Source organism: Jaculus jaculus, chromosome 2 (assembly GCF_020740685.1).
Source record: "Jaculus jaculus isolate mJacJac1 chromosome 2, mJacJac1.mat.Y.cur, whole genome shotgun sequence".
In the NCBI taxonomy this organism is placed as follows: Eukaryota; Metazoa; Chordata; class Mammalia; order Rodentia; family Dipodidae; genus Jaculus; species Jaculus jaculus.
The window spans coordinates 168,849,247-168,866,322 of record NC_059103.1 but is presented as its reverse complement, the minus strand read 5'-3'; the positions used below and the strand labels follow the sequence as shown (position 1 = coordinate 168,866,322).

The 17,076-nt window shown below is 42.4% G+C and overlaps 2 protein-coding genes across 3 annotated transcripts in view; one reads left to right on the top strand and one right to left on the bottom strand.

Moving 5' to 3' along the window:
• Positions 1-17,076, bottom strand: part of Pop1 (POP1 homolog, ribonuclease P/MRP subunit) — a 41,087-nt gene that overhangs the window by 21,220 nt on the left and 2,791 nt on the right. For both annotated transcript variants that reach the window (XM_045144554.1, XM_004663054.2), the window contains exons 2-11: positions 16,068-16,211; positions 13,949-14,116; positions 9,990-10,165; positions 9,476-9,724; positions 6,100-6,187; positions 5,129-5,316; positions 4,360-4,613; positions 3,728-3,821; positions 1,836-1,947; positions 1,156-1,275 (exon numbers count right to left, since the gene is read on the bottom strand). In XM_045144554.1, coding sequence (XP_045000489.1) covers positions 1,156-1,275; positions 1,836-1,947; positions 3,728-3,821; positions 4,360-4,613; positions 5,129-5,316; positions 6,100-6,187; positions 9,476-9,724; positions 9,990-10,165; positions 13,949-14,116; positions 16,068-16,209 — 1,591 coding nt within the window. In that variant the 5' untranslated portion in view covers positions 16,210-16,211. The remainder of the gene's footprint in view (positions 1-1,155; positions 1,276-1,835; positions 1,948-3,727; positions 3,822-4,359; positions 4,614-5,128; positions 5,317-6,099; positions 6,188-9,475; positions 9,725-9,989; positions 10,166-13,948; positions 14,117-16,067; positions 16,212-17,076) is intronic.
• LOC105944364 (interferon-induced transmembrane protein 3-like) lies at positions 10,249-10,664 on the top strand. The gene has a single exon (XM_045142787.1). The coding sequence runs from the start codon at positions 10,266-10,268 to the stop codon at positions 10,662-10,664; it is 399 nt and encodes a 132-aa protein (XP_044998722.1). The 5' UTR covers positions 10,249-10,265.

Genomic DNA, 17,076 nt, shown 5'->3' with positions numbered 1-17,076 from the left:
TTGTGCATCTGGCTAACGTGGGTCCTGGGGGACTAAGCCTCGAACCGGGGTCCTTAGGCTTCACAGGCAAGTGCTTAACCACTAAGCCATCTCTCCAGCCCTAAATCAGATTTTTTTCAAGACAGACTTTAATTTTCTTTTCTGTGAGCTGCACTAGAGCACTTGCACTGGCATTAAAAAAGAGAGGCAGCAACTCACTCATTCAAGCCCTGGGCTCTATAATTAACTCTCAGCCACCTTTGTTGTTAAGTTCTGACAAGAGAACTTAGACTGACCCTTTAATAAGCTAACTATACGTGGGAAAGGTTTTCAAAAAAGCTCTCAGTCAGGTGTAGTGGTGCATGCCTTTAATCCTAGCACTTGAGAGGCAGAGGTAAGAGGATTGCCATGAGTTTGAGGCCACCCTGAGAAGACATAGTGAACTCCAGGTCAGCCTGAGCGAGACAGAGAGACCGACCCTACCTCATCCAAAGAAACAAACAAAAAAAAAACCCCTCAAGTTGTTACAACACATATCTCCATTTTATTTTTCTCCTAAAATTCAAAAGCTAGTTTTAATTATTCCCCTAGTTAATGGTGGTTAAATGACAGTAAACCTAATGAAGTATTATCACAACTGCTAAAAATTTCAGACAGACTAAAATTTTGGCCACACTCTCCCCCAACTCCCTCCCACAGCCAAACAGTTTTTCTGACCCCTACACTAAAACAAAACATGTGAAACTTCAGCACCTGGGATGGCCTTGCCAGGATTCGAACCTGGATCATCTGTATGGTCAGACAGAGGCTTCCACTGAGCACAAGACCAGCTGCCGGTGCACATCCCTTCCTCACACTTAAAATTCAGAAAAAGTAATACATAGACAGACTTTACTAGTAACTAAAGACAAGAAATCAATAAACTTAAAGACCTAGCTACATGGCTTACAGCTAAAATGCTACCACATATGCTATGTCCTTCACCATCATCACCCTACAAGGGAAGTGGTAAAAGATGCCACCAATTTCTACATGTGGCTGCTGCAGAAGAGGCAGAAGCCACATCCTCAGACCTGGACATGAGATTTTTCCAGATGTAGCTATTGCAAGGAAAAGCAGATGTCTCTATGGGACTGGACATGAATACGGAAACCAGGGTAATGGCATGCACTTTACCTTGGAACCTTTCAGGATCAGGCAAAGCTTTGGACCACTTCTGAGGCAAATTTACTCGAGGATCCCCAACTGTCAGACCTAGAATGGTACCTGCAGGAATTTCTGCCGGTGATGATATCCCTTTAAAAAAAAAAACCAATTTAAAAGAACAATAAAGCTTATACAAAGTCACTTACAACACATGAACACTTATTTAGATTTCCAAATCTTTCGGAATTTCCAATTAAAACTTTTTCTTGGGCTAATTTTCCCATTGATGCATTCAGAAAATAATAAATTAACATTTTTAAAGTCAAGTTTCTAGCTAGGCATGGTGGCTCACACCTTTAATCAATCCCAGCACTTGGGAACATCACCATGAGTTCAAAGCCATCCTGAGTCTCAAAATGAGCTCCAGGTTAGCTGGGCTAAAATGAGATACAACCTCAAAAACAAGTAACAACAGAAGTGCAGTCACTTGCAAAAGAAATACAGACTAGATGTAAAGACAGTTACTGTGCAACATGAATGCTTCTCAGTTATCTCACTGATAGCTGCAACAGCTGCTGAGCAAAGGAAGCACGGACTGGGCCAGGACCTGCCTTCATCTACCTGTCACACCCGAACTAGCGTAAAAGGCTCTCGTCATGTGGTCCCAGTATCCCTTCCTCCCCAGAGCAACCATGCGTCCCTCCTTCTACCTCCCAACAACTGAAACACAGCTTCTTGTCTTTGATGAAGAGACACACTATCCGAGCTTTTGCAACTGTCAATCCACCAATGATGTGGTGTCTCCTCTGTGTCCGCTTCCCCCTGAAAAACAAGAACACCTCTTCAGCAGAAAAGTGAGTCAGGCTTGGCAACTATGCTGTGGCTGTGGTATTGGCCCCTCTCTGTTTTATGTGTGGGAATAACTGCTTTATGAGGAGTGCAGGGAAGTTGCCACTGTGTTTAAAGTAGTAATTACCACCAGACGCCTTTTAAGTACTCTTCTAATCAGAGAGGGACATGGTATTACACTTCCTTCAAGAGTTCACACACCAAGAAATATACCTAATTTTCAGAAACCACCTAACCAAGCATCTTCATACTCCCAGTCTCTCTTGGGCATGATTCCCACAAAGAGGTCTCGCCTTGGCCCTCTCCCATGATTACCACCTTTATCATCTCCAATCTGAGTTTAAAAAAAAAAAAAAAAAGAGGGAGGGAATTACCATGGGATATATTTTATAATCATGGAAAATGTTAATAAAAATTTAAAAAAATTAAAAAATTAAAAATTAAAAATTAAAAAAAAAAAAAAAAAAGCTCCTCACTGGATGGAGGACACCAAACCTGTACCTTCTGAAGAAAGCTTCCAGTAAACTTCTACAGTACTTTTAGGACCATCAAGTAAGATGCCCAGGTACTTAACATTCATATTTTCTGGACAGAACTAGACTCTAGCAAGATTAAGAAGCACTTCAAGTACTAGGAAGATGCCAAGACAACTAACCGTCATGATTCACACAGAAACAGGCTGTGTTCTCTGACTCTAAAGAAGCAGTATGTGGGGCTGGATTGGTGGCTCATTAAAAGTGCTTGCTTGTCGGGCGTGGTGGCACACACCTTTAATCCCAGCACTTGGGAGGCAGAGGTAGGAGGACTGCCCTGAGTTGAAGGCCACTCTGAAACTACATAGTGAATTCCAAGTCAGCCTGGACTAGAGTGAGACCCTACCTCGAAAAACCAAAAAAAGTAAAAAAAGTAAAAAAAAAAAAAAAAAAAAGTATGTGCTTGCTTGCAAAGCCTGATAGCTTGGGTTTGGTTCCCCAGTATCCACATGAAGCCAGAGCATCAACGTGTAGGACAGGTGGCATTCACCTCACAGAGCATAGGAGCAAAGCTGAGTGGTCCGGAGCACAGGCTATAGAACCAAACCTTCTGGACTCAAATCTTCACAACTCACTACCATGGGCTCTTCTCCAAATCATGCTAAATGCTAAGCTTCAGAAAACTTGCATCATGTAAGCCAAACACTTAACATACTTTAAAAAAAAAAAGCTGACATACAATTCCAGGGACTTAAGGGACTCCGTTATATACAGAACAGAGATTAAGATTTTTTTTTATTATTTTTTTTTTAATTTTTATTTATTTATTTGAGAGCGACAGACACAGAGAGAAAGACAGATAGAGGGAGAGAGAGAGAATGGGCGCGCCAGGGCTTCCAGCCTCTGCAAACGAACTCCAGACGCGTGCGCCCCCTTGTGCATCTGGCTAACGTGGGACCTGGGGAACCGAGCCTCAAACCGGGGGTCCTTAGGCTTCACAGGCAAGCGCTTAACCGCTAAGCCATCTCTCCAGCCCGAAATTAAGATTTTTGTTACAATGTTTGCAACAGCAATAGTGGTCTATAAACAAAAATTGTCAGTTTACTAACCACTCATTTAGATTTGATTTTCCAGAAGTAAAAGATGAAAAAAATTGATAAAAACAGGAAGATACTTGTTGAAAAGGCACAGCCCAAAATTATCAAATTTTATGTTAGGTTTCATAGATCTGCCAAGAGTGATACGCTAGACTAGAACATGACAGTGGCATTGACACTTACAGTGTGTATCAGAGCAGCTTTCAGTGCTGCAGTCAGGACGCAGTGGGAAAGGGGACCAATCAGCCGGAATCTGTTCAACTCCATCGTCAGATCACTGCAAAAGAAAAGAGACTAGAAAACAGGGCTGGGGAGGTGGCTCATGGGTAAACTAATGCCTACTGCGCAAGCTTACGGACCTACGTCCAGAGCCTCAGAACCCACATAAAAAATGCCAAGTGCCTGTAACCCACTGCTGGATGGAGATCCCTAGGGCTCCCTGGCTAGCTAGTCTAGCAAACTGTACATTCAGTGAAACAGCCCATCTCAGAAAAATAAAAGATAGAGTAACTGAGAAAGACTCCCAATATTGACCTCTGGCCTACACACATGCACATATACATACATGTATGCCTGTGCCACAGAAGTGTGCCACACAAGAACACACACATATCACATAAGAACACACACATCTCTCTCTCTCTCTCTCTCTCTCTCTCTCTCTCTCTCTCACACACACACACACACACACACACACACAAGAGAAAAAAGATCATGAAATGGAAACTCATCAAATACAATGCCTCTGCCACTGGCAAAAATAGGGCAAGTGTTCACTGAAAGTATTCAGGGGGCTCCAAGTGATTAACTCCTACCTGACTGTAATGCCTGTGGCTGAAGACACCCAAGAACGTGGCTGACTGGGGTCTCTAGTTCCGTCACCGATCAATTTCTTAACTGACTTAGCATCCTGGTAATCTTTCCTTTTTCTTTTCTTGCTAATTTTCTCATCATCTGGTCCAGTCTGGCTTTTTTCTTGGGCTGGTGTCAGTAGTGGGTTAGGGATGCAAACACTTGATTCAATGGGCTCCAAACACAGGCACACTGCTTTAATTTCATCTAAGATGTCCTGAGGATATATTTAAACATTTATTTTTCAAAGTTGAAATTTAAGTGCAGTGTCACAATTTCATTTATGCTTTAGTTTTTATCTCTTTACATTTTATCCTTCACAAATAAGCTCAATTAATCAAAATTAAAAAAAAAAAACTTGAGTACTGCACAGCACATTGACTTAAAAAAGAACTGTTATGAAAATAATGAATGCGATCAATTTTTTTTGGTCTAAGGGGAAAATTTAGTCAACAGTGTAGAAATACTAAGAAAGTTAAAAAGTGGCTAAACTAAATATGTAGTTATCATTACACAATATGTAATCAAATCATCATGTTGAACTAAAATATATCCACTCTTAAATATTTTTAGATGTTATTAAAACTGAAAATTTTAAGTTACTTCACTTTGCATGCACACAATAGTTCCTTTTATATTCTAATACCAAACTATCAGCCAAACTTCCTATCACTGAAATTTCTTTAGTATTGATTTCCAGTGGTAATTAAGAAAGCAATGACAAAATGATACCTGTTTAAGAGTTGGATGGAGCCAGATCCACAGCTGCCTGTTCTCAGAAGTGTCACTAGGCGTCCTCTCAGACTTCCAGATAAATGAAACAGGCCCAAGCATTTCTCGGGGATACTTGTTTGCTCTGTAAAGGACAACGCTTCCTTGGCGTTTTCCAGACAAACAGTGAACTGCAGCAAATGTCAGTCCTAGCAAAAACACAAGCAATACACAGCCATTTCAGCATTAATCCTACAGAATTATTTCCCAATAGCCACACTATTAACTACTGTTCATCTCCATGACACAGCTTAAACGAAACCTGTGTACACAGTCAGTTCTCAATAAACAAATATTCACTAAATGAATGACTTTAATGAGTTTCAAGTTTTTTCTGCCTACTCTCACACCACAAGAATGACTCACATTACAAGTGATAATGTTATTAAAAATTTAAATACCACCCCACAATTTCTTTCTTTTCTTTTTTTTTGGTTTTTTGAGGTATGGTCTTACTCCAGCCCAGGCTGACCTGGAATTCACTATATTGTCTCAGGCTGGCCTCAAACTCAGCAATCCACCTACCTCTGCCTCCCAAGTGCTGGGATTAAAGGTGTGCGCCACCATGCCTGGCTCAATTTCTTAAATTAGCATTCTCCTTGAAAAAAAGAACTATCCTATACATTTTCTTATTTTAAGATTGCAAAATATTTATTCATTCATTCATCAAATGAATATACAATGAATGGGCTAGAGATAGCTTAGCATTAAAATGCTTGTCTACAAAGCCTAAGGACCTAGGTTCAATTCCCCATAACCCACATAAGCCAGATGAACATGGTGGTGTATGAGTATGGAGTTTATTTACAGTGAGTAGAGGCTCTGACCCATTCTCTCTCTCAAATAAATAAATAAATAAATAAATAAATAAATAAATAGAAAATATTTAAAGGTAAAGTGACTAAAACAATACCCAGCTTTTAAAGAAATACCTGCGTCTATGCTACACATTTGAGAAAGTGCCTTCAATATTTCTTCCTCTTGACCCTTCAACTCCAAACAGCAGTAGTAGGACATATCCTGCACAAAGAAATACAATTAAATATCTACTATCTGTACACAGCAAAGCCACTAAGATGCCAAAAGCCACTTTAGAGGGCTTGAAAAGGTCTAAGACAGAACAAATTACCCAGAGCTAGCTTTTCAACAAGTCAAAATCTAAAGCCTACCCATTCTTATACTAGCAAATATTCTTAAGCCAATTTGAGACAAAATCAAAATGAATCTACATTAAAATTTAAAATACAATGTGTTTTATCACATACTCATAGGCAAGTTCAAAGTATCTATAAAAACTGTTGCTTCTGCCAGGCGTGGTGGCGCATGCCTTTAATCCCAGCATTCGAGAGGGAGAGGTAGGAGGATTGCTGTGAGTTCGAGGCCACCCTGAGACTCCATAATGAATTCCAGGTCAGCATGGGCTAGAGTAAGACCCTACCTCGAAAAAAAAAAAAAAAAAAAAAAAAACTGTTGCTTCTAAATGAAGGATTATCTGAGCTGGAGAGAGAGCTTAGCAGTTAAGGCGCTTGCCTGCAGAGCCTAACACACTGAGTTCGATTCCCCAGTACCCATGTAAAGCTAGATGCATAAAGTGGCACATGCATCTAGTCCATTTGCAGTGACTAAAGCTCCGAATGTGCCCATTCTCTCCATCTCTCTCTGCTTACAAATACATACATACATACATACATACATATATATATATATTTTTTTTTTTGGTTTTTGAGGTAGGGTCTCACTCTAGTCCAGGCTGACCTGGAATTCACTATGTAGTCTCAGGATAGCCTCGAACTCATCACAATCCTCCTACCTCTGCCTCCCAAGTGCTGGGATAAAAGGTATGCACCACCAAGCCTGGATGGAGAGATGGCTTAGAGGTTAAGGTACTTGCCAGCAAAGCTGAAATACCCAGGTTTGATTCCCCAGTACCCACGTAAACCCAGATGCACAACGTGGCACGTATGTCTGGAGTTCATTTGCAATGGCTGGGATGCTCTGGTAAGCCCATTTTTTTTCTCTCTCTCTTTAAAAAAAAAAAAAAAAAAAAAAAAGGATTATTCATCCCCTCCCCCTATTCTGTATAAGGCAAAACATCAGAGTAGGTAAGCAAGGCAGAAACAAACTTCAAAATATATTTATTCTGAGCTTGATCACTTTGGTGAGTTCATGCATATCCTAGCTCAGAATTACATTATACTGAGTCTAGAGGCGCAATGTTAACTATTTGTACCATGTTCCCCTTATGCTTGTCTAGACTATGTAAATTTAACTAAGCAATGAACAAGGAAAATTGGGAGTAATGTGAAGTAAGACAAAGACAGATTGGGCTGAATCAGTAAAACCAATGTTAAAGAACTATGACAAAAGTCCTCAAAACAACCTCACAAAACAATGCCCAAAAGTATTAACTATTAAAAGTATTAACTATTACTTTTTTAAAAAAATTTTATTTATTTGACGGAGAAAGAGGAAGAGAGAGAATGGGTGCACCAGGGCCTCCAGCCACTGCAAACGAACTCCAGATGTGTGCGGCTGTTGCAGTCCGGTTTGCATTTCTGGTAGAAATCACCCAACCAAGAGTAGCTTGTGGGGAAAAAGAGATTTATTTTGGCTTACAGGCTCGAGGGGAAGCTCCACGGTGGCAGGGGAAAATGATGGCATGAGCAGAGAGTGGACATCACCCTCTGGCCAACAGAAGATGGACCACAGCAACAGGAGGGTGTGCCAAACACTGGCAAGGAGAAACTGACTATAACACCCATAAGCCCGCCCCCAACAATACACTCTCTCCAGGAGGCATTAATTCCCAAATACCCATCGGCTGGGAGCCTAGCATTCAAAACACCTAAGTTTATGGGGGACACCTGAATCAAACCACTACAGCGGCCCCTTGTACATCTGGCTAACATGGTCCTAGGGAATGGAATCTGGGTTGTTTGGCTTTGCAGGCAAATGCCTTAACCACTAAGCCATCCCTCCAGCCCTTAACTATTACTTTTATTAAATAGGGTTGATCAAACGTTAAGAAAATATTTGATAACTTCAACAAAAAAACCTGCCTCCGAATGTGAGAAGTAACTCATTCTGGGAAGGGGGGGGGAAAGTCTTAAACCTTGAGCGTGGAGAAAACACAGGCTAAGGATCAGCTAACAAGGGTGATCTAGGAACCAACACACTATGTAAGTTCTGTTTCTCTAAAACTCAGCTTCCTCAAACTAAATGAGAACTATGATCCACGACCTCTGCCACTGTCAAACGGAAAACCCAAAAAGCTCTTGACCAAGCATGGTGGTAGCTCATGCCTCTGATCCAACAGGCTTTGTGTGAGCTCAAAGCCAACCTGGACTGAAAAACTAAGGGCTGAAAAGATGGCTCAGTGGCTAAAGGGGCTTGCTTCCAAAGCCTGATGCCTGAGCTCAACTCCCCAGAACCCATGTAAAGCCAGATGCACAATGTGACGCATGCATGTGGAGAATGTTTGCAGTAGGAGGCGGCCCTGCAGCATCCATTCTCATTTAACCCCTCCCCCGCCGCAAATAAATTTAAAAAATATTTTTACAAAAAATATGAAAAAGAGAATAACAAGTGTTGGTGAGGATTTGAAGAAACCAGAAGACCTGTGTATTACTGGTGACAATATAATATGATGCACTACTATGGAAATATGTCAAGACTAAACACGCAATAATCATAAGAGCAATTCCATTTCTGGATATAAATCTAAATCAGCTCAAGTAGGGACCTCAATGACATTTCTACTCCCATGTTCATGGAAGCAGACCAAATGTCACTGACAGACAAATGGACAGACAGATAAGACTTGTTACATGCAAATAATAGAACATTGTTCAGCCTTAAAATGGGAGGAAATTCTAGCTACCATATAAATGAGCCCTGGAACCATAATGTTAAGTGACATAAGGCCAGACAATAAAGGGAAAACATTGGATAATTCTGGTCTGATGAGGTACATAAGGGATCACATTAAAGACAGTTAGCAGCATGGTGGTCACCAGTGTGTGGGTGAGAGAGGAAAAAGTTGGTATCTAATGGATACAGAACTGTAGCTTTGGAAAAGGTTTTGGCTAATGTGAGACCCTGCCGAAAAAGGGGGAGGGGCATAATTTTCTTACACCCACCTATTTGGCTAAAATTCTGTTTAACATCCACCCCCCTCCCCCGACTCTGTTTCATCTCCAACACCCAGAAAAGTGCCTGAGTAATCATCTCTCAGATGAGTAACTTCACAGAGAAGACATGGGCACACCACGAACAATTCTAAAGGCAGACCTAAACAGTAAAGCTTACCTGAAGAAGGCAGAGATTTGTCATGGCTCGATAGCAAGCTCTGTGACTCTTGACTGTCGGCCTCTCCCCAAGGCAGTAGCCCCACTTCTTAACCATGTGAAAGCGTTTGGCATGCCAGATATGAGTCTCTAACCATATGTTCTTCCTTTGTCTATGATTAAATGCCAGTGTCCGGTTGATGTGACATCTCCGAGCTTTGTGGCATTTATTCTTTGAGTGTTCTTTTTTCTGATGCACTGCTTTCTCTGCCTATAGTTTAAAAAGAAAAAGAAAAGAGAGAGAGAGAGAGAGAGAGAGAGAGGGAAGGAGCAGCAACCCCCAATTTGTAAGCATCTCAGAAGAGAGTTAACTAGATTAACTTTACAGACCAGTCTGCTTACTTATTGCTTGACAACCCATGTAAACAGAGAAGGGAGACAATGGTAAGAATAAAATGTTCAGGAGTCAGCAAGCCTCAAAGGAAGCACGGTTCTAACTCACTCACCCAAACAATTACACCAGGAGAAATGCTTACCTCTTTCTGAGCTATCTCCTGCAACTGTCTGGGAAGGCGTTTGATATTGTGGCTCATGGCTCTTCGGCGCATGTGCCGTGGCAGAGTCTGGAAAACCAGCGAATTAGAAGACTTCTGGGTGACAGCTTTTAACATAGCACTGATTTCAGCAGCTCGTGCCTGAGCAAAAGTGGAAGCTGTTAAAGAAAATGACATGATCATTTGCAATGGGAAAGCTAGGCTCGGACCACTTGGGAACTTCCAGCTGTGGTTCACAGCTGGTCCCAGGTTGGCATCATGAACCACACTCCCCAGGCCTTTGTGACTACCAATGCTGGACTCCCTCCAAACTATGAGAGGCTCAAAGAGGAATATGAGGTAGCTGAACTGAGAGGACCCCACAGCTCAGCTGCTGTCAGAACAACCATGATCAACATGCCCAACAAGGTCTCCCTGCCTGACCACATCGTCTGGTCCCTGTTCAACACGCTCTTCATGAACTTCTGCTGCCTGGGGTTCATTGCCTTTGCCTACTCGGTGAAGTCTAGGGACAGGAAGATGGTAGGTGACGTGACTGGGGCCCAAGCCTATGCCTCCACCGCCAAGTGCCTGAACATCTGTGTCCTGGTTTTCAGCATCCTTCTGGTCGTTATCACCATCATTACCGTCACCCTTGTTTGTGTCAACACTGTCTGATCAAGCCTTTTCACAGAAGAGAACAGTCTAAGAACTTCCTGTCCAGCCATGTGCCTCTGCCGCCATCCCACATCATCTGTCTGTAGTGAATTCAATAAAGTCCATGTGATGATGAAAAAAAAAAGAAAATGACATGAATAGAAACTAGTCTTGGGGCTGGTAGGGAGCTCAGCTGCCTTGCCTGCCTGGCCTGCTGGGCTGGGATTGATCCCCAGCAACACATAAGATGGGTGTGACATACACCACCTGTAACCCCAGCACTCAGTCATCCTCAGCTACCATAGTACGATCAAGGCCAGCCCACAGTTATGAGACCCAGTCTGGAAATGTAAAGAGAAAGTCTTGAATAAGAAGTCTGGGCTGGAAAGATGGCCTAGCAGGTAAGGTACTTGCCTGTGAAGCTTAAGGACTCAGGTTCAATTTCCCAGTACTGACATAAATCAGATGCACAAAGTGACTCATTTTTCGGGAGTTTGTTTGCAGTGACTAGAAGCTCTGGAGTACCCATATTCATCTTCCCTCCCTCCCTCTCTCTCTCAAATAAATAAATTTGAAGAAAGTCTGGTGGATGGGAGCTGAGACATGTGTGTTAGAAGTCTGGTGGATTGTAGAAGACAGACCTGAAGTAAATGAGCGTACAGCTTGCTCATCTACCATGGTGACTGACTCCCATGACAGCATCACCAGTGCTAATGCTTGTGATATCACTATGAGAAAACTCTTCCAGGTTTATAATTTTCAAATTTTCTATAAAGATTCGATTGCTAATCATGAAAATTTTCCAACTTCTTAAATATTCTTCTCATCAGGTCTGTTTAAAAAATTAAACATGCCGGGCGTGGTGGCGCATACCTTTAATCCCAGCACTTGGGAGGCAGAGGTAGGAGGATCGCCGTGAGTTCGAGGCCACCCTGAGACTACATAGTGAATTCCAGGTCAGCCTGGGCTAGAGTGAGACCCTACCTCAAAAAATCAAAAAACCAAAAAAAAAAAATAATAATAATAATAATTAAACATGGGCTAGAGGGATGGCTTAGCAGTTAAGGAGTTTGCCTACAAAGCCAAAAGAACCCAGCTTCAATTCCCCAGGACCCATGTTAGCCAGATGCATAAGGGCCCATGCTTCTCTCTTTCTCCCACTTTCTCTGTCAAATAAATAAATAATAAAATAGAAACTGGGAAAAAATAGTGGCACATGCCTATAATCCCAGGATTTATGAGGCTAAGGAAGGAAGATCATGAGTTTAAAAAAAAAAAATAAATAACAAGGCTGGAGAGATGACTTAGCAGTTAAAGCACTTGCCCGTGAAGTCTAAGGACTCAGGTTCTATTCCCCAGTACCCACGTAAGCCAGATGCACAAGGTGGTACATGCATGAATCTAGGGTTTGTTTGCAGTGGCTGGAGGCCCTGGCATGTTCATTCTCCCCCCCGCCATCTACCTCTTCCTTTCTCTCTCAAATAAATGAACAAATTAATTAAATAACATTACAAAGACTTTTTTTAAAAAAATATTTATTTGCAAGCAGAGAGAGAGAAGAGAAACAGAGAGAGAATGGGCACATCAGGGCCTGTAGCCACTGCAAACAAACTCCAAATGCATGTGCACCTTGCACATCTGACTTACATGGGTCCTGGGGAATCAAACCTGGGTCCTTTGGCTTCACAGGCAAATGACTTAACCACTAACAACCACTAAGCAATTTCTCTACCCCACAAAGACTTTTTTTTCCCAGTTTTTTGAGGTAGGTTCTCACTCTGGTCCAGGCAGACCTGAAATTAACTATGTAGTCTCATTGTGGCCTCGAACTCATGGCAGTCCTCCTACCTCTACCTCCCAAGTGCTGGGATTAAAGGCGTGAGCCCCAGGCCCAGCTTCACAAAGACTTAAGAGATTCACAAGTCAGACTAATGCAATATCACAGTTCTTAAGTGCAACAACCACACAAGGAAAAAAAAAAAAAATCAATGGTGTTGACTCCAAAGGGTTTTTCCTTAATAATATTTTCTACATTAACTATTTTCCTCTCCACCACTCTCTTTCTGGTATATGATTATGTGTGCATGTGTTCATTGGCATGAATAAACATGTACCCAGCACATGTGTGAGGATCAGGTGGCATCCCTCACCTTCCACCTTGTTTGAGGCAGGGTCCTCATGGCCAACTATGCTGCATTCACTAGGCTGGCTGGCCTACAAGCTTCCAAGCAATTCTATCCCGGCCTCGTTCTCACTGTAGATGTACTGGGATTACAGAGGCTAATGTTATAGCGTCCAGCTTTACATGGGTGTTCGGGATCTGAATTCAAGTACTCATGCTTGCATTTTAAGTGCTTTATACATTGAACCATCTCTCTCACTTGTTCGAAAAATATTTTATTTGAGAGAAAGTAGAAAGAGAATGGGTGCGCCAGGTTTTCTAGCCACTGCAAATGAACTGTATATGCACATGCCACCTTGTGCGTCTTGTCTGTACTGGGACTAGAACCTGAGTCCTTAAGCTTTGCAGGCAAGCACCTTAACCACTGAGCTATCTCTCCAGCCCTCACCTACTTTTTTTGAAGAGTAAACAAGGTGCTGGTTACACGTAAGCACATTCATCGTGAAAGGAATGGAAGAACTGAAGGCACATCGAAGGGGTGTTCTACGAATACAGGCTTTATGTGGTAATGGAGACAGAGATGAGGAGGAGGCTTCAAAACGCTCCCAGGCTGTTCAGCTATGTTAAATTTGGTCTATCTTTGGAGAGCACCATGCTGAAGACTGTGTGGTACATTTACAAGGGGAGGTGATGGAAGTTAAGGGAACAGTTCACAAAGAAATTTTTTGTTTATTTTTATTTATTTATTTGAGAGCGACAAAAAGAGAGAAAAAGGCAGAGAGAGAGGGAGAGAATGGGTGCGCCAGGGCTTCCAGCCACTGCAAACGAACTCCAGACACGTGTGTCCCCTTGTGCATCTGGCTAACGTGGGTCCTGGGAAATTGAGCCTTAACGGGGGTCCCTAGGCTTCACAGGCCAAGCGCTTAACCACTAAGCCATCTCTCACAAAGAAATTTTATGAGATCAATAAGAAAAGACAATCTGATGAAGAGGAATGTCAGGCCTAAGCATCTTATGATCAAAGTCCAGGCTGGAAGTGAGAAGGTCTAAGTGGGTGGAACAGAGGAGAGTGGCAAGGGAGGCAGGGGACAGACAGTGCACAGGGCAATTTGTTAGCATATCTGTGTGCACCAGAAACAGAACTCACAACACAATTGGACTGCATGTCTTTATAAGTACCCACCGGTGATGTACTTGGGAATCTCCTGAGAAGTGCCCTCAGGACCCGCTTTCCAGCCTCCTTTCTTTTTAAACATGATTTTGGAGGAAGACTGTTCGTTCACGTCAGGCTCAGAGGATAACTGGGGACTCATCTTGACTGATCGCTGCCGTGATGTTCCAAGATGAGGCTCTAAGACATGTTTGAAAATGAAACAAAAATAAATGTCATTCATACCAGAGATAAAGATTATAATAGGAAACTACTGCTTTAATCCAAAAACCACTACTACCTCTCTTTTTAAAAATATTTTATTTGTTTTCAAGCAAAGAGAGAATGGGTACACCACAGCCTCTTGCTACTACAAACTCCAGACGTATGCACCACTGTGTGCATTTGGCTTTATGTGGACACTGGGGAGCTGAACTTGGGACTGCAGGCTTTGGAAGCAAGCACCTTTAACTGCTGAGCCATCTTCCCAGCCCTACTACCTCTTTTTAAAGACAAGGAAGGAATCTTGTGTGGGAAGGTGACCTACCCAAGGACAAGCCTAACGTCACAAAGCTGGTAGGTAGCTCAAAAGGTCATGTCAGCACAGCATACAACAAATACAAGGAAGTTTTCTATTTTGCATATTCATAACACAAGTTTTTAATATAAGCCCCCGCTATGGTCTGAATGTTTATGTCCTCCCAAAATTCAAATGGTGAAATCCTAAATACTAAGGTGATGGCTTTAGGAGGGGCCTACGGAAGGTGATCAGATCATGGGAACAGAGAATCCACATGAATGTAACTGGTATTCATATAAAAAGCTTCTGAGGCTGGGCATGGCAGTGCACACCTTTAATCCCAACACCTGGGAGACAGAGGTAGGAGGATCACTGTGAGGTCAAGGCCAGCCTGGGACTACAGAGTGAGTTCCAGCTCAGCCTGGGCTAGAGTGAGGCCCTATCTCAAGTCAAAAATAAAAAATAAAACGGGGGCTGGGTGTGGTGGTATACGCCTTGAATCCCAGCACTTGGGGGGCAGAGGTAGGAGGATCACCGTGAGTTCAGAGCCACCCTGAGACTACATAGTGAATTTCAAGTCAGCCTGGACTGGAGTGAGACCCTACCTCGAAAAACAAAAAAGTCAGCTCTTTAAAGCAAGCTGCTTGCTTTTGTTTTCCCAACTGGTATTTTGTACCACTATCCCAATGAACACTTGTCTTCTACCTATCATACCTCCTAAATCTAATATTAGCACACAAGTTAAACACAGATGTGACTGTATTTCTCTAAGGAAATATAGAAGTGTAACTATAAACATTAAGATAGAAATAAAAAGCTGGGTATGGTGGCGCACACCTTTAATCCCAGCACTTGGGAGGCAGAGGTAAAAGGATCGCCATGAGTTCGAGGCCACCCTGAGACCCCATAGTGAATTCCAGGTCAGCCTGGGCTAGAGTGAGACCCTACCTTGAAAACACCAAAAAAAAAAAAGATAGAAATAAAGCATGAGAGAGCGAGTGTACACTCAATCTCATATAGATAGCAATTTTAAATTCTGAAGCAACTCATCCTGGTAGATTCTCTTTCCTTTATTTTAAAGAAGAGAAAATGAAATTCAGAAGTGTTATGTGACTCCCATGAGACCCACAGGTGAGATTCAAATCCCAGGCAGGGCTGGGGCTTCTTGCTGTCCTGCCCTCCGGCCATTTCTGCATGAAGCTGAAATGAGAAGGCAGCTGGGAACTCACACTTGGAGTTCCCCACATGTCCATGAATGGACTCAAAGCTTCTCAGGTGGTTATTTGGGGGTTACACTTAAGTGTTAGCAGGCTGGAGAAATAGCTTAGTGGTTACAGTGCTTGCCTGTGAAGCCTAAGGAACTAGGTTTGATTTCCCCCCAAAACCACGCAAGCCATATGCACAAGGTGGCATATGCATCTGGAGTTGGTTTGCAGTGGCTAGAGGGCCTGACACACCTATTCTCTCTAAGTAAATAAATTATATTAACAAGTGAGTGTTAGTAAATAGGCAAATTTGCAAAGAGCCTTCTCTCCCTTTTTACATCAGTTCATTTACTACTAAGTTGACAACTAGCAAACTGGCAAAAGCAATTCAACCAAAAAGGAAGTGGAGAACAACTGTGTATCTTACCTTGTTTTTTACGTTGGAAAGGTTTTCCTCCTCCATTGTGGTGCTTTACATATTTATCAGCCACAAAGCCAGATGATAAAGTCACATTGGTGGGCTGATTTCTCATTTTCTTAGCATGTTTTCTTTCTTTTGCATTAGACATTTCTAGAAAGAAAGGACTGAATTTTATACAGGCAGAGGAAACTTCCATTTCAAAAATAGTTTTTTTTAATTTTTATTTATTTATTTATTTATTTGAGACAAGAGGGGGAGAGAGAGAGAGAATGGGAGCACCAGGGCCTCCAGCCACTGCAAATGAACTGCAGACACATGTGACACCATGTGCATCTGGCTTACCTGGGACCTGGAGAATTGAACCTGGGTCCTTAGGCTTCACAGTCAAGTGCCTTAACCACTAAGCCATCTCTCCAGCCCAATAATAATTTTTATGTAACTTAAATTTTGATGATGATGGGAGACAGAAATTGGTTAGGCAGCTACAGGGTGACAGACCTCAAAGTGAATAGCTTTCTCTTGGCTAAGTGCAGGAATTGTCCTTGGGCCAGTAGGAGACAATCTAAGTCATTACACTCTACTACAGGTCAGAAACTTCAGAAGGATCTGGTCTTTCCTTCTCTCTGCCCACTTAGGGAGTCCTTCTACTCCCTTCCTAGAGAATTCCAAAAGTCCCCAGAATTCCCCAGACTCCTGGAGCAAACTGGATAACCCAGCTATCTATCCATGGGGCTCATAAAAAACCTGCAAACTGGGCTGGAGAGATGGCTTAGTGGTCAAGCGCTTGCCTGTGAAGCCTAAGGACCCTGGTTCAAGGCTCGGTTCCCCAGGACCCACATTAGCCAGATGCACAAGGGGGCGCTCACGTCTGGAGTTTGTTTGCAGGGGCTGGAGGCCCTGTAGCACCCATTCTCTGTCTATCTGCCTCTTTCTCTATCTGCTGCTGTTTAATAAATAAATAAAAATAAACAACAAAAAAGATTTTTTTAAAAACCTGCAAACTTGGTCGTCTTCA

Coding starts and splice junctions, on each gene's coding strand:
- LOC105944364 (XM_045142787.1), top strand. CDS start 10,266: ATGAACCACACTCCCCAGGCCTTTGTGACTACCAATGCTGGACTCCCT.